Source organism: Delphinapterus leucas, chromosome 13, assembly GCF_059928025.1.
Source record: "Delphinapterus leucas isolate spDelLeu-1000000601 "Yukka" chromosome 13, BTC_Dleu_Yukka2, whole genome shotgun sequence".
Classification (NCBI taxonomy): Eukaryota; Metazoa; Chordata; class Mammalia; order Artiodactyla; family Monodontidae; genus Delphinapterus; species Delphinapterus leucas.
Window position 1 is genome coordinate 20,806,903 of NC_143141.1, and position 18,517 is coordinate 20,825,419.

Consider the following 18,517-nt stretch of genomic DNA (forward strand, 5'->3'; position numbering starts at 1 on the left):
GTTATAGCTATGCTATATTGTCATTTTAAAATGGGTGGATGTAAGGCATATTTTGGAGTTAGGCTAATAAAATTAAATTATGGTTTTGGATGTGAGGGAAGAAGGAATAAAGTATAACTCATGCTATCGACTCAACTAAGTTGTTAGTCCCATGACTAAATGGGGAAAAAATAAAGGAAGGTATATTTGGGTTTGAGTGAGAGCAATATTACACAGATTTACCTTCAGCAGAGGCCCAGAGGTAAACATTTTGGAGTCTTCGGCATATAGAGTGAGATGACTGACAGAGGAGGAAAGAAAGCCCAGGCCTGAGCCCTGGCACATTCCAAAATTTAGATTCTTAAGCAGATGTGGAACCAGAAGGAGGTGGAGGAAAGGAGATACTGTGAAGCCAAAAGCCATGAGAAATAGGGGTGGCCCAGGAGGGAAGCATGGTTGTCAACTCCATGTGATGCTATTGAGAGACTGAGCAAAGCTGTAGAGAGAAATGGCCAGATATGACCGACAGCTGAACCCAGTAACTCTGACCACAGCAGTTCCATGGAGTGGTCAGTCTGAAAGCCAGAATGGTGTGAGTGAAAAAGAGACCACCCATAGCACATTTATTTTAAAAACTCATGGGAGATAGATTTGTGATAGAGCAAGTACGGCAAAATGTTAATGACAGGTTTAGGTAGCGGTTTTGCAGGGATTACCTGGAAAACTGTTCAATGTCTGAACACTTTCATAATAAAATGATGGGGGAAATGCATGGAAAATATGGACATCACATTCAGGGCTGTGGTTCCCTGGCCAAGCTGAGCAGTGAGCGCAGGAAGGGGAGGATATACAGACATTGAGGTAATAAGCAGGCAGCTTCCACTCCATGGACAAAGTTTTATTTCTTAAGCAAAGAGCATAGTGGTATTCTTGGTATTCCTCATGTGGTTCTGTATCTATTATATTGCATGATAAAAAGAAAAGTAACTGTGGGGTAAGAAAAATGGGGTTGTTGGAGGTGGTTTGCAGTTAGGTAAGGCTTTCTGTTTGTTTTAACCTATCACATTTGCATCTGTTTGAACTGCTCTGGTAGAAAGGAAGAAACTGATAATTCCAGAGTGGGATGAGATCACCCAAGTTGAGTCTTCCAAAAGGTGACAGGCGAAGGGGACCAAAAGCTCCAGTGGAGGGGTAGGTTTGGGAGAAGAAGTGGCTCTTCATTCTTTTTGACCCATGAGAACAAGAATACAGGTAAACAGCATTAGGCAGTGACTCTTGATTTGTAAACAGCATTAGGCAGTGACTCTTGATTTGTAAATAAACAACATTAGGCAGTGACTCTTGATTTAAAAAGAAGTCATTCATCTGCTGCCTTTCCTATCTGCCCTTTTCTCTCCAATTTAACAGGAAGTCCATTATTAGCTTATAATGATTAAGATTCCCTATGCTTCGCTTTGAGATGTTGGGATGGCATCTCCGTAATTTATTGTAAGGTCTGATTTTTCCATATTGCCTGTATGTCACTCCTGAGGGCCGGTCTTCTAGGACCTTATGTTAGCATGCGATTAGCAAAATTCAGCATGGCTTTAGAAGCTGTTTGCCTTGTCCATTTATTTTCTTTTCCGAAAGCTTGCTCACTCGGTCTCAGTTTCGGAGGGGTCCACTGCTAATGAAGACAGCCTGGGTTGCATCAAGTTCCTGGCACATATCATAATTAGGGATGCATCAGTGAATCAGCTTCATTTTGGACAATCCTACCCTGTTGTTATTCAAGACGTTTACGTCAAATGCATTTTTGATCGAATTACAGACTTAGCTATTAGGGAGGAAATGCTTGATAACCAGTTTTCTTTATGTGGTAAGGTAGCATATTTCCTTTTATGCATGGTAGGGATCAGATGTTTGGTTTAATTTTACCTTAAAGCAAGGTGAAATTCAAATGAAATGGAGGTTATTGAGTGATCTACCTGAAAGATTGTTTTTAATTTTATAATTAAAATATCATAAAACTTTACGTTTACAACTGGTCTGTTGTAAAGCATAAGAGCGCAATTTGTTGCTCAGTTGTAACAAGTACCATAACAATGATGATAATGATAAAGGCAAGAGCCACCAGGCTTTTAGAGCCTGCAGCTGCTAGGTCTGGTGCTAAGCACTTTACATGCATCCCATCATCTCTCTACAGCAGTCCGGGAAGTGTGTGTATGAATAGCCCCACTTAACTCATGCAAACACTGGGGCAGAGAGGATAAGTAACTTGCCCACGTCACACAGCTAATGCAGCATGAAAACTGCAGAACTGGAATCTGACTCTGGATCCACTGCCTCACACCTGCCACCATGCCCCTTCCTGACACCTGGTCCATCCCAGGGTGGATCCGCATGAACAGCATGCCTGGCTCCTCTTTAGTCTCAGACATTGTTTTTTCTTCTTTTCCATGGATCTCTATTTTCTTTCTTGCTGTGTTTTGTATATCCCTGTAAGCCTCTTTAAATCTTTTCTGTGAAAGGTAAGAACAGTTTTCCTTAAGTTGACAAGTTTGGACCTCAGTAAAGGGTATTAAAGGGAACAGTCCTCAGTTGGCAGTCTTTGAAACCAGATTTCCCATTTTATTCATGCAGACGTGTAATTTACCATTCCTTGCAAATCAGTTTAAGAATAAGAGTATTTTAGCATCCACACTGCATTTTGTCCTTGCCATTTTGCTAAGCACGTACGCATAAGGGCTTGTTATTATGGTTTCTTACTATTGTGCTCAGCTCAACTAATAATGTATCAATATTGGTTCATTAATTGTTACAAGTGTACCATAATAATATGAGACGTTAATAATAGTGAAACTGGGTGTAGAGTTATGAAAATTTTCTATATTACCTTTGCAAATTTTCAGTAAATCTAAAAGTATTCTAAAATAAAGCTTTTTTTTTTTTTTAATGCAACAAGTTTAGGTGATTTTTGTAGAGACACACGTTTTCAAATCAGTAGAGTAAATCCCTAGGACTGAGACTGATGGGTTGTATGGTAATTCTATGTTTACTTTTATTAAAAACAAAAACCGCCAAACTGTTTTCCAAAATGGCTTCCAAAATGGCTAATTCATTTTGCATCTGAATGTACAAGAGTTCCTATTGTTCCACATCCTCACGAGCATTGTTACTGTTAATTTGGAGGATTTCATTGACTCTAGTAGGCATACTGTGAAGTTTCTTTCTTGTTTTAATTTGCATTTCCCTAATGACAAATGATGTTGAACATTTTTTTCAAATGCTTATTTGCCATCTGTATATCTTCAGGTCATTTGCCTGTTTTTGAATCTGATGGTTCCTTTTCTTATTGTTGAATTTTTTAGAGTTCTTTATATATTTTAGATACAAGTCCTTTATCAGATATGTGACTTACAAATATTTTCTTCCAGTTTATGATTTTTCTTCATTGTCTTTCACAGAGAAAAAGGTCTCAATTTTAAGTTCAACTTACCAATTTATCTTTCATTTATCATGCTTTTGGTGGTTCCATTTTTAAATTGCACTTCTGTAGCCTGAAATCATCACCCTGTTTAATTTTTTTTGTATTAATTGTCTCTCTCTTATCAGAATGTAATAGTCCTATAGGCAGAGAATGTCTGTTTTCTTTCTTCTGTATTTTATATTCCCAACTCTGCAAATAGTACATGTGCTTAATAGATACTTAATAAATATTTGTTGAATTAGTCAATTAATGGACATGGAGCTCTTTCAGCATCAGTATGGACTTGAAATGACTAACAGAATGATGTTGCCAACTAAAAATGGTCACTTGCCATCTGGCTCTACAAGGATCAGTTCTCTAGCTACCGCAGTCACTGACCTTCAACACACCCTGAAAGGAGTTCAGGGCATAGATCAGGAATGAGGCACTCTTGTGCTCTGGGAAAAACTGGCAGAACACGCTTCACATAGTTAGATATTTTCAGGAAAAGATATTATGAGCCCAATTTCTTTCATCCTCTCATATCTAGGAAAGCTCTAAAATCATTAATGGATGAGCAGCAACCTTCTTGTGACTAGCAGCAACCCTCTGCCAAAATGTGCGCTTGAATGCATGTCTCCCCCTTCACCAAAATCACATATATACCAACCAGAACCACCCCACTTCTTCGGAGCAGTTCCTCAGAGCTAGCCAAGAGGCTGTCTCCCTAGCTATGATGCTCATGTTGCCCCAAATAAAATCTAACTCACAACTTCCACATTGTGCATTTTTTTCAGTTGACAATGTTAGGAGAGCACGTACAAAGTCTATTACAAATGGAGTAACAACCAATAAATGGAAGCTATTATGTTTATTATTCTTGCTGAAATATCACAGCATTTTAAAACCCCAAGGTCTCCAGCAAGAGGGGTGAGATGAAAGAATTGTCTACCATTATCTCCCAATATGTTGCAACAAGAGCCACAAACAGGGCTCCAGGTTGATGTGGCGTATTCCTGGGCCCTCAGCTAGTGCAAACTTTGGCTCACTGGTGTATTTTATTTAACAAAATATGCAATAGATAAAACTACTGCAAATGTTAAAATCTGCATTAAGATGAACCCTAAGGCGTATGGCATTTTCACATTTATGCATGTTTTTCTTCATGATACTTTCATATCAAACCTCTTTTTATCATTTTTGTCATTGTATATATCTCTAGGTTTTTTGTATTTTTTTAACGTCTGATAGCAAAGCTTCTGAAAATTTATCTCATTCCTGGATAGCACCGTTTTCAATGGAAATAAACACTTTAGTTAAAGATGATGTATATAAAGATGTAATAAGTTTAGGCTATTAACGATTCTCAAACTTTGGAAGCATAAGATTCATTTGGGGTACTACCTGGAAATAAAGATTCCCAGTGTTACCCCAACCATACTGAATCTAGTTTTGTGGCTAGGCCCAGGAATATCAATTTTTTATGGACATTGCCCAACCTCACCCAGGTAATTCTGAACCAGGTGGTCTGTGAACTTCACTCTGAGAAACACTTGTGAAAGAAACCTCTATAAAGGAGGGAAGCAGGTGCCATGGGAGGGATGGTGAACAGCAGTGTGGGGACAAAACAAAGCATCACCAGATCCCTGACTCAGCTGCAGTCTGAAACTGCAGAGACACTCACCATACCAACTTCAAGGTCTACCCTTCCTTGATCTAATAAACATGCACTCTATTACATTACTTGAATAATAGTATTTTTTTACAGTAATGGATCCTACTCAGCAAAGTCCAGGCTCCAAGAAGTGAGACATGTGATGAGAAATGAGTTCTCTTTCTTTCTCATCTAGTTTTTGCCTCTCAAATCCCCATTTTCTGTCCTAGAATTCTCTTCTTCTCTGAAGGTGCTCCCCTTCACTGGAAGCACCTGCTCCCCTAGCTCTCCAGCCATACAGGAGTGAAATATCACCCCATGACAAGAGGACCCCACATTCACAATACAGGAAAGTACCATCCATATAAGGGTAGTCAGGCCACCGCACAGTACGGAAAAAGGAAGTTCAATATCTCTAGTAGACTCAAGCATTCAGGATGCAAAGAGTAGAGGCATAAAGCAAGGGATACCTGAGAAAAAGGACAAGCAGAGGAACATCAGAATCCTTGCAATACCTGAAATGCTCCTCCTTAGAGAGGCTGACCTCTGTGGAAAGTGGGGTAGGAAAGGGGACACTCCCCTCCTTCTTCCCCACAGTGTTACTTTACATATTAATAGGGCGGCTGGAGGAAAAGAGGCAGAACTGCGTGAAATTAGGAGCTTCTTGTCCAGTGAAATGGCCTCTGACCAGATCTCAGCTGGGGAATTCACACAGTTGATATAAATGGGAGTTTTTGTTGGACAGCTCATTCCACCAATACTGCATCCCAGTACCAAAGCGGATGGGAAAGGAGAAAGCTACCAGGTCATCAAGAGGCAAAGATTTATTCCTCCTCAGAGATGTGAGGACACCTTTCTCTCTCCCTCTGTTACTTTTCCTCAGTCTTGTTCTGTCTGTCTCTGCCCACCATTCATCAGTTACTCAATAAATATTGATTGGGTAAAAAAAGAATAGTAATAGTGGACCTGGTTGATGTAACCATATCACTCCACATTTGAAATTGTATCGAAACAAAGAAAAGCTTGAATGAATAGTGAAAGGTTTGACCACCTCTTTGATTTAGGAAATGCTTCCATGAAGAAGCTACCTCTTTCATCTATCTGTACCTCTTTTATCTATACCTCTTATCACTTTGCTCCATGAGATCCCTCTTAATGTTGGGTTAAGGTCATGTACATTTCTGTCTACACCCTGGCCTGGCACATCTTATTGGCTGGGCCATGTCTTAATTGTTTTGATTTGTCTTGCCCAGACAGAGAGTGGGCTGTTGACAGAAGACTGAAAACCCAAGCAACTGCTCCAAGGCTTAAGAGGGTATGGAAATATAATAATGAAATAGCACAGAACCAACTGCTGTGTTACACCGTTAAATTAATCTGCTTATTGGGCAAACACGAAGGACAATGTCTATCTTTCAAATGACAGCCACATGGCTTTCTTTTACAACAACATTAAATATTTCACTGTTCTACAGATTTAGTTCTACTATATACTTATAGTTATACTATATACTCAACACATATTCCCTGAATGCCTACAGAATGTCAGGCATGGTAAAACATCATTTGGCATGGAATTATATCTATCCATAACATCTTAATATAGAATATCAGGCTGTCCCTGCTATATAAGTCTCCCCTATCTAACTCTATGTAAGCTACAAGCTCATAAATCTCATAAAATGACTGATTGCTATCAGCTCACTAAAGTGAACCAGTAGCTAACACAGACTGGTGAGTCATCCAAGTGGGGCTGATGAGCAAGAAGCAAATTCGTCTAGTTCTTTTCAGATCAGCTGCACAAAGGAATCACCTGGGGAGCTTTAAAAACCTCAATGCCTGGGTTGCACCCCAGAGTTCCCGACTTAAATGATAAGGCTCAAGTCCTAGATGTCAAGAATTTCCAAAGCTCCTCAGGTGATTCTAACATTTGCTAAAATTTGAGAACCGCTAGATTAGCCCATAGGTTAGAAACTAGAGTCTTCAATCCAGGGAGAGCTTGGTGGTAAACATTAAAAATGTTTTGGCATTCTTTGTCCCAAAGCTGGCCAGAGCTTCAATATGAAGACCTGATTGAAATAACTCCCTCTGCAATACCCAGGAGCAGCTTTTCTATGTAGAGTTCACAGGCTGCACAACTATCCAACCATAGCTTGCTGGGACCACTTACAACTACCACTAATTCTAAGCCACACTGAGCTATTCAATCCTCCTCAGGAGACTGCTAGACACTGATTCAGCTCTCCAGAATCCTGGGTCTAAGACTGATCATTAATAAGAAGGAAAGCTATTTTCTTAAGGAGTACAGATTGATTTCATAAATTATAATGAATAAATTTACTCTGACATTTATATAAAATTTAATTTCTCAAAAATCCTTGTGACTTCATTATGTAAAACAACTTAATGAAGCAAACACAACAATTATTGTCTGTTTTTGAAAAATGGAGACACTGAGGTTGAAAGTGGTTAAGTGATTTAGCTTAAATCATATAGTCAATGACCAAAGTAACACTGGAAGTCAGATATATTAATCAGACATCCAATGCTCTGCTAACTTCATATGTAAATCTCTTTGAATATCACCTGCCATGTGCTACAGCATCATGCCAGGTCCTTTAAGAGCAGAAAGAAATCCACACACATCATTGGTCCTATCCTAATGAAGTTTAAACTTAAATTAGGAAGACAATATACATATATGTAGTACTTTACTTATGATAAAACAGACAGGCACACACACACACCCTTGACCAACCATCTTTACCCAAGTCTAAACTGTCCCATCTTTATCCAAATCAAAAATATCAGTGTTCTAAGCTTTGAATACGATTTCTCTTCTTTATATATGTTTAGGTAATTTATTTTGTTACTTGTTTTTAATACAAATGCTGTCATAAGCCTGCTCAAATACCTTTTTTTGCAGTTTATAACTTAGAGAACAGTAAAATCTTCTACTGAAATATTCTAGGGTAAAGATATCGTCATCACTCATACTGAGCACTTTAAAAAACCTGACATGCAGCCTAGGATTAAATATATATTTTTTAAATGATAAATTCAAACAACACTAAGTTTAACCCTATGAGATACAATAATGACATAGTTAAATAGATAATTTCAGATATAATCTTGCCAGATTACAGTAATTATAATCATGAATATTGTGAAACTTCAAAAGAACAATAACTCATTCTATATTAAAAATCTGAAAATGGAGATGTAAAATACTAAAGCTTCAGGCATTTACTCAGGCTGAAAATGTTTTTTAAAAGTGGCAATCCTGGGACTCCCCTGGTGGCTCAGTGGTTAAGAATCCACCTGCTAATGCAGGGGACATGGGTTCGAGCCCTGGTCCACGAAGATCCCACCTGCTGTAGAGTAACTAAGCCCCTGCGCTCTAGAGCCCGCAGAGCGACAACTACTGAAGCCCGCACAACTAGAGCCCATGCTCTGCAACAAGAGAAGCCACCGTGATGAGAAGCCCATGCACTGCAACGAAGAGTAGCCCCTGCTCACCGCAACTAGAGAAAGCCTGCACACAGCAACCAAGACCCAACACAGCCAAAAATTAATTAATTAATTAAAAATTTAAAGTGGCAATACTTTTGGCCATTTGATCTAAAAAAGCAAAAACAGCTCAATAGTAAATGATATCTAATAGATTTAATTCTGAAAGTATACATCATTTAATAAGTAAGCATGTGTGGATGCTAGAGCCACTTTAAAGGAGGAAACTGGAAACTGTCTCTAAATGTCAGTGTTTTCATAATTTCTGAATATCATCTTATGTATTAGAAAGTAGATTTCTATGATGGAAGGAAAGATACTATGTTTCAAAGTTTCAGTGACTAAATACACACCTGCCCTAGTCCTCACTTACTCTCCCAAGTTCCTTTCTCCCCATCTCTCTCTGAAAGTCAACTTAGCCTCTCACTTACAAATAAAATCTGGGTAATGGGCAAATAGAAAATTTGGGCAAAGCCAGACAGGCTACGGATATTACACAACAAATAACCAAGTTGGGGCAGAAAGCAGAAAAGAGAACCTGTGGGTACAGAACTGGAAGGAGGGTGTGAGGACCTTGTTCTCAGGGATAAGAAGCACAGACGTCTGAAGTGTATTTGAGACTGAGAGGTATTTGAAGATGAGAGAAACACAAGAGAATTTCAAAGGCTTCTTCCAATAAAATTTGTTATTTTGCAAATATAACAACGTTTCCTTGAATTTGACCCTGTACAGAAAAGGACATGTAGCAGTTAGGCTTTGAACAGGCAACACATAAGCATCATTTCTTATGCATAATTTTTCTGTAACAAGAAATGGGTAATATAATGAAAATTTAAAATATCCTCTAGAATAACAACCATGATAAGCTGTCCTAAATTAACATCTTTATACTTTCTCACTCTAATATTCCTAGAACAGTCTGGCCAAGAACTATGTTGGTTATTATATTATGTCCACAAAACACCATTTCATACAAGCTTTGAGAAATCTAAAATATAATTTCTACAGAAGGTGTGAAAACTAACTTCTAAGGAAAAAATAAGGGAGAGCTAAGAGGTTGCTGAGGAAACTAAATGAGAAAATGTAACTTGTCTGATAACAGATAAATCTTTGAGAAAATGGACTAGAGACCAGTTAATAAAAACCCTCAGGGCTTCCCTGGTGGCGCAGTGGTTGAGAGTCCGCCTGCCGATACAGGGGACGTGGGTTCGTGCCCCGGTCCGGGAAGATCCCACATGCCGCGGAGCGGCTGGGCCCGTGAGCCGTGGTCGCTGAGCCTGTGCGCCCGGAGCCTGTGCACTGCAATGGGAGAGGCCACAACAGTGAGAGGCCCGCGTACTGCAAAACAACAAACAAACAAAAAAAAACAGAACCAAAAAAAACCCCTCAGTACTAGGGAGAGGTTCACTATATTGATGGTGGTGATGGTTTCATGGTGCACACACCTGTTAAAACTTATCAAATTGTACATTTTAATGTGTGAAATTTATTATCTATCAGTCAACCAAAAAAAGGAAAAAAAAAAACTAGCCAGGCTACAGATGCATGAACACGTGTCCATCTGCAATTCAGAAGCAGTACCAGTTTTCAATAGCACTTGGAAACTTGGAAGCTATCATGTTGCTAAAATGCATACACAAATATACTCCATCCACATTAGATGAAATATGTAAAATTTAACACTTCAAATTAAAATAAGAATTTACATGAGTGTAATGTAAATAAAATTAACTTTTAGGGGGAAGAAGATGGCAGTATGAAGAAGGGTTGTTATTTCCAGGGGCCAAATATCCATCTGCGAATTTAAAAAGTGGTTGGTTTGCCAGAAGAAAGGGGATAGAACATTCATTCATCTATTCCTTCATTCATTCAACAAATATTTATTGAAGCCTGATGAGTGCTAAGCATTGTAAATCAATGACCGCAAAAGAGACAGAGTGTGTTCTCTACCCTCATTAATTTCTAGTGTGGCAGAGAAGAAAGTTATCAATCAAGTCACCTCACAAACATTAAATTATCCTGTGGAAAGTGACAAGGAAAAATCCATGAAAAAGTATGACAGGAGAGTCAGGGAAGGTTTCCCTGGGAAAGTGTTCTTTGAGCTGGGACATGCAGAATGAGTCACCCTTAACTGTGAGAGAGGAGACAGCATGTATAAAGGCCCTGGGACAGGTAAAACATGGTGCTTCTGAATAACTAAAACAGAAATTGTTGAATTTAAAAGATACTTAGGAGTTAAAATCCATGGGTCTTGTAATAGACTGTATCTGGAAGGAGACGGAAGTAGCAAGAATGATACCAAGATTTCTGCAATTGGATATGTATGTGTGGCATTCATTAGATAGGAAATGGAGGACACAGGCCAGGCTGGGGGTAGATGTCTGTTCTAATTTCTGGTGTCTTAGAATTTTCAACTAAAGCTGCTGAACAAGACTACATCAAAATTAAAAACTTCTGTGCATCAAAGAAAACAACCAACAGAGTGAAAAAGTAGCCTACAGAATGGGAGAAAACATTTGCAAAACAATATCTGATAAGGGGTCAATGCCTAGAACTCTTAACTACAACAACAACAGTAATAAAATAAATAACCTGAGTGAAGAATAGGCAAAAGGCTTAAATAAACATTTCTCCAAGGAAGATATAGATATGGCCAACAAGCATATGAAATGATGCTCAGTATAACTAATCATTAGAGAAATGCAAATCAAAACCACAGTATCGGGCTTCCCTGGTGGCGAAGTGGTTGAGAGTCCACCTGCCGATGCAGGGAACAAGGGTTCATGCCCCGGTCCGGGAAGATCCCACATGCTGCAGAGCGGCTAGGCCCGTGAGCCATGGATGCTGAGCCTGCGCATCCGGAGCCTGTGTTCCGCAACGGGAGAGGTCACAACAGTGAGAGGCCCGCGTACCACAAAAAAAACCCCCACAATATCACCTCACACCCATTATGATGACTACTAAAAAAAAAAAAAAAAAAGAAAATAACAAACATTGTCAAGGATGTGGAGAAACTGGAATCCTTGTGCACTGTTAGTGGAAGTATAAAATGGTACAGCTGCTATGGAAAACAGTCTGGAGGTTTCTCAAAGAATTAAAAATAGAAGTACCATAGGATCCAGCAATACCACCTCTGGGTGTAAATCCAAAAGAACTGAAAGCAGGGTAATGAAGAGATTATTTATATACCCATGTTCATAGCAGGATTATTCACAATAGCCAAAAGGTGAAAGGGACACAAATGTCCATCAATGGATGAATGGATAAAGAAAACACCATATAAATACATGATAGAATATTATCTAGCCCTAAAAAGGAAGGACATTTTGACACATACTACAACATGGATAAACCTGGAGGACATTATGCTAAGTGAAACAGGCCAGTTACAAAAAGACAAACGCTATATGATTCCACTTACATAAGGCATCTAGAGTAGTAAAACTCATAGAAAAAGAAAGTCAAATAATGGTTGCCAGGAGCTAGAGGGAAGGCAAAATTGGGGGTTGTTTAACAGGTATAGAATTTCAGTTTTACAAGAGTTCTGCAGATGGGCTACTCAACCGTGTGAATATATTTTACATGACTGAACTCTACACTTAAAATGATTAAATGATATATTTTATGTTGTATGTATTTCACCACAATTAAAATATTTTAAATATGCTGAATAAATATTGATAGTATTATAGCTATTTTGCTAGCTATATAATTGATCAGTCGGTAGCTAGCTAACCAGAGAGAGAGATTTTTGAGGAAAGCTGTGAACTGAAAATACAAATTTGGAAGTCATACAAAGAGACAATAATTTTATTACACGACATTCTTCTGTTCCCTTCATCCTTAAAATCTTGAATTTTCAATGACTCTATAAATGTACAGTCTTCTCATCCTATGCTCCCTAAAGCCTGAGTTTGACACAAGAGTCTGGTTTCATCTCCAGGAGAAAACAAGTTGAAGATTTTCAAGCAACAGCAGAAATGGAGTGTTACCCGCTGTGCTATACTGCCACAACAAAAAAAATCTCTACCTGTCTATGCACCTAATTCTAGCAAAATTAAAAATGAGAAGTGTAGACAGGAAAAAAATAAGACTACTCTTTTGAGTAGTCTTATTTTTCTAGAGAAAAATCCACTGTTTACACATCAATATACATCCCTCTAGAATCATATTATTCTGCCTACCTTGTTTGCGTACATCCTCAACAGCAGCAACCAATTCCTCTTTGAGATCTTGACTCTCCTTAGCGATCTGTTCACCCTTTTCCAGAAAGTTCTGAGTGGCTTGCTCTACAGATGCAGCCAGTACATGGGCTTTCTTTGACCTCCCTTTCTTTTTACCAGATGGGCCTTTGTTGCTTGTGTTGACAAGGGTCGTCACCTTAAATACAAAAGAACAACTGTAAAATTACTCTGCATAACTGTCTAGAAATAGCATATTATCATCTCATAATTTTAAAGTATCCTTTGCTTATTAAGTCATGAATACACATTACATAGCCTTATCTTAAGGAAAATGTGGAATTGTATGGTTTAGCATATAAATTAACAGCAATTTATTTCCTGTAGAAGAAAAAAGCATGTGAATAAGGAAGAGAAGCAGATTTGCCAGTAGCTCAGTTTCCAATCCACTGGAGGGGGTGCTTTCACAGGTTGACAAATTTAGCGCTGGTTGGAATATGCAGCTTCAGAGAGGAAATAAAATAAAATAAAATGTAGAACTGCCTTTGAGCTTTGAATCAGAAGAACCAATAACTGAGCCCAAAAGTCAGGGCAGAGGTGCATGAGTAGCTAATAAATGGTGGGCCATCAATATGCATTATTTATGTATCACTTACCAAGGACTTTGAAGAGCCTTGCTATTTCTGATTTCATCTTATAAAAACAAAATGGTAAATTTGATCCAAAGAGACCGAATGGTTCAGTCTCAACATTTGGTTAACCTGCTAAAATTTCCAGAATTGAAATTAAATTTGCATTACCACTCCTTTTCTAAGTATCATAATTTGGATACAATATCTCACCTGCCAAACTTCTTTTAGCACTCCGTCTAGAGCTATTTAATATGCTAACAAAGCTTTTAATATCTTTTAAACAACTTATCTCCTGTAGACTTCTGAACCTTTATTTTCTGCCAGTGAGAAGTCTGGGAGGGAAATGAATGCAACTGTTCCATATTCTATTCAGCTAGTCATCTACACCTCTGCATTTTTTTTATCAGCTTCATAAGAATGTGGATGCTGTGGTTTATTTGCACTGACGTGTATCCTGGTTAGCAAACTAAAGCCTTTATTGGAGGTTATCAAGAAAGCTCGTCCACAGAAAAGTTCTAAATGCTATAGTCTCTACAATTTACTCCAAATCCGAGAGCAAGCAGTTATTAGGCAAAGTCACAATTAACGTCCAGTCAGTTTACAGGGCAAGAGATAGTATCAGAAGAAAAGTATTGAATAAATGTGAACCAAGATGATGAATGTAGCAGAACCATTACTTCAGAAGTGGTTAATACGGCATTGGGAGCTGTCATATTCAGCTTTCTTTTGATTGTTAATAATTAGACACAGTGAATTAAAAAAGGACTCTGTAAGGACACTTAAGTACAAACACTAGACAGAAAAAAGAAAGATAAAATCATTAAGAATAAGACTGTCAGAAAACGCTAGTTAGCTGTAAAATTCATATGCAGTCAGTAACACCTTGCAGTCTTTTCAGTTCCACCCACAGAGGCAACCATCAGAAGAAAGACAGCCTGTCTCCAAAGTTACTTTTTGGAGGTACAAGAATGTTCTCCTTAAAGACGGTTTACTCTAGCACATTAACATAGCTCTCTTCCAGGAACCCCAACTCTCCAAAGAGCCACTACCTGGAAACGAGTTTTTATGCTTCCTAAGCAAACACAGCAAACACCTCAAAAATCTTTTATTTGTATTTATTTTTATTTTTTAATCAAATGTATTTGCCATATAACATTGTATAAGGTTAAGGTGTACAACATGTTAATTTGATACATGTATATAGTGTGTTAATACATGTATATGTTGTAATATGATTGCCATTGTAGTGATAATTGGCACCTCTATCCCTTTACATAATTACAGTACAATATGGTTGTCTATATTCATTACACTGTGCATAATTTCTCTATTTAGGCTAGGCTCTTTATTGGAGGAAAATATTCCTATTCTCACTGATATCTGATTTGTTCTCATTTTATATATAATTTTGAGACGTTCTGTGATCTAACTTTTCAGTCTTCTCAAATCAGAAAAAATGGATGGAGTTGGAAGCCATTAATGTTAGGCATATTGGCAGTTTTGGGGAGTGGAAGCTGACAGTGAATCTATTAATACCAAAAGAGCTAAATGACTATATTCTGGTTCACCTTCTGCAAAGGCAAACAGATTTCAGTTTTTGTGCTGTCTCATGGTGCACTGCTGTGTCAAGCACAGTTTAGGTAATGCTCCTAATAACAAGTCAGTATGAAGTGTCAGTATGCGGGAAAAAATAAACATAGAACGTTACCAGGAAGTTCCTTAGAAAAATGTAATTACTTTCAAATGAAGCAAATCCATTCAGTCCTCTTTTAGTAAGAGCTCTCATTTCTTCGCATGTGGAAGAATGTAAAGGGATACAAGATAGCAGAATAGAAGGAAAATTATGAGGCTCCATAAATGCTCATGTCTTAATCAGTCTAGAATGAAGAAATAATTGTTAACTCTCCCTATTGCTATTCAGTGCTTTGCTGAAGGACAAAGTCAACAAGTTAGATAAGAAAAAAGAAAGAAGAGATATAAACATTAGAAAGTAGACACATGAAATTGTCATTACTTACAGAGAATATGAATGTATCGAGAAACTACAAAAGAATTAAAAGACAAACTATTAGAACTATTAGTGGTTAAATACTAGATAAGCAATAACAACCTAATAGAACAGCATTACCAATGAAAAATCTAGTTTAAAATATCGTATTCACAATAGCCATAAATTGATATTCTCAGAGATAACCATAACACAAAATATAGAATGTTGTATGAAGAAAATTATAATTGTAATGAAGAACATGGAAGATGATTTAAATAATAGAGAGACACACCAATGAGCTCTGGAGACTACAGATCTCTGTGTCTAAGCCTGATATCCAGGCTGGGACTAGGTCTTGGGTAGATGGGGCTTACAGACTTTTTTTTTTTTTTTTTGCGTTACGCGGGCCTCTCACTGCTGTGGCCTCTCCCGTTGTGGAGCACAGGCTCCGGACGCGCAGGCTCAGCAGCCATGGCTCACGGGCCCAGCCGCTCCGCGGCATGTGGGATCTTCCCGGACTGGGGCACGAACCCGTGTCCCCTACATCGGCAGGCAGACTCTCAACCACTGCGCCACCAGTGAAGCCAAGACTTACATACTTTTGAAGGTCTAGTGCAGCTTGTTGGCAACCTTTTAAGAGATGGTTATTCTGTAGAAATTCCTGGTTGAATGGTACACCTTCTCTTACCCCAATCAGGCACTCTCTCTAATCCCCACATCAACTTTCACCCAAGGCAAGAGTCATTCAAGATCCACACAATCCCGTTACCTCTCTAACAATTTGTGAGCACATCTTTTGTGCAGAAGAAAAAAAATAGAAAACATAAAGTTCCAGCAACAGAGACTAGGAGTAATAGCATGAACATTGACGTGTAAAAATGGGCATGATGTTTTCTAGGTAGTAAGGAGACCATTCTCACTTGAGAGGGCGGCTGTATATGAATGATATAGGAAACAAGATTAGATAGATGCGGTGGAGTAAAACTTTTAAAGGCTCTGAAAGCCAAGCTAAGGAGTTTAGCTTTTATTAGCCACTGTCAACATTTTTTTTAAAATGAGAAGCATATGTGTTAAAGTGTCCGTGTTCTCTTTCCATTCATTTCTCAGCCCACTGAAATTCTGCTTTTATCCTCACACCTCCTGTAGCAGAGTCCTCTTAAACTGATCTCTCACTAAAGTAATTAATAAGTTGCCAAAATCAAATTACTTTTATCTTATCATACTACTCTATCACATTTAGTGCTATTGACTCACCTCTTCTTTCTCCTGGAAATATCTCCTGGCTAATTCTTTTAGCAATAATCTTTTCCTTCTCCAAACTTCTGTCGCTTTTAGGAGGGTCATCAAGCTTACTTGTCTCTGTACCCACCTTTATCTTCCTCCCTCCTACACCAGGAAAGACTTGCTGCTACCACCACCCTTTTTTTTTGAATTTATTTTGTTAAAGTATAGTTGATTTACAATGTTGTGTTAATTTCTGCTGTACAGCAAAGATATTCAGTTATTCATATGCATACATTCTTTTTCATATTCTTTTCCATTATGGTTTATCACAGGATCTTGAATCTAGTTCCCTGTGCTATACAGTAGGACCTTGCTGTTTATTCATTCGCCATATATACTAGTTTGCATCTGCTAAGCCCAAACTCCCAACCCTTCCTTCCCCCACTCCCTTGGCAACCACAAGTCTGTTCTCTATATCTGTGAATCTGTTTCTGTTTGTTAGATTAGTTCATTTGTGTCATATTTTAGATTCCACTTACAAATGATATCATATGGTATTTGTCTTTCTCTTTCTGACTATTTCACTTAATATGATAATCTTTAGGTCCATCCATGTTGCTGCAAATGGCATTATTTCATTCTTTTTCTATAGCTGAGTAATATTCCACTGTACATGCATACCACATCTTCTTTATAGATTCATCTGTAAATGGACATTTAGGTTGCTTCCATGTCTTCGCTATTGTAAATAGTGCTGTTATGAACATAGGGGTCCATGCATCTTTTTGAATTATTGTTTTGTACTACCACCCTTTTAAACTGATCTTCTGATCACATCATTCAGATTCATTGGCTATGCCAACTTCTCTCTAAACCCTCAACATGGCCCCTCTTTGTAGGCAACTCAACCTTAGCTTAGCAGGATATTTGATTTTCTCTAGTCATATATCTCAAATATTTCCTCAATGTCTCTGCCTCTCATCAAAGAAGAGAAGAAATCCTGCAGCTCATAGATGAGAGTATAAGTGGTTAATCGTTCTAGAACCTTGACCTAATGTTGGTCCCAATGGACCCTGGTCAATAAAAAAACCTCAGCAATAGCAAGAGGATGGGAAATATAGTTTTCAGATACATTGACTGTGTGATTTGAGTATGAAACTATGAGACCCAGGCTGGTATAGACTGCTCATCATCTAATGTCCTAAGACTAGACCCTCCATTCTTACACAACGGCAAGTAATGCAGTAGCCAACACCACTTCATTCCTTTCATTTTTTTGCAATGTGTTTTATTGTAAGACAACTTATCTGACCATGTCTCTTCAACTTGATCAGTTCTCTGCTTCCAGGATGTACAAACTCAATAGACATGGAAGACTTCTTCCAAAACTATAAGCAATAGTGAGGGCACCAAGGCACTTTGTCTTGGGAACTCTGTCACATCTGCCCATAACCAACAACAGTGTAGTTTGTCTAAGTCTTATCCATAGGACATTCAATTGAAAGTGAGCTCTGGAGATATCATTGTCACCCAGGGCTGGTTAGAAATATAGACTCTCAGGCCCCACTCCAGACCTACTAAAAGAGAACCTGTATTTTAACAAGATCCCAAAGTAATCCATATGCACATTAAAATCTGAGAAGCACTGAATTCTAGGACAATGATTTTCAGACTTTATCATGCCTTATTATTATTATTATTATTATTTTTTTTTTTTGCAGTACACGGGCCTCTCACTGCTGTGGCCTCTCCCGTTGTGGAGCACAGGCTCCGGACGCGCAGGCTCAGCGGCCATGGCTCATGGGCCCAGCCGCTCCGCGGCATGTGGGATCTTCCCCGACCGGGGCATGAACCCGTGTCCCCTGCATCGGCAGGCGGACTCTCAACCACTGCGCCACC

At 38.5% G+C, this 18,517-nt stretch overlaps 1 protein-coding gene across 1 annotated transcript in view; it reads right to left on the bottom strand.

Moving 5' to 3' along the window:
* CTNNA2 (catenin alpha 2) overlaps positions 1-18,517 on the bottom strand; it is a 1,031,201-nt gene that overhangs the window by 912,003 nt on the left and 100,681 nt on the right. Inside the window, exon 2 of the mRNA XM_089922913.1 lies at positions 12,776-12,971. Within this exon, the coding sequence (XP_089779039.1) occupies positions 12,776-12,971 (196 nt within the window). The remainder of the gene's footprint in view (positions 1-12,775; positions 12,972-18,517) is intronic.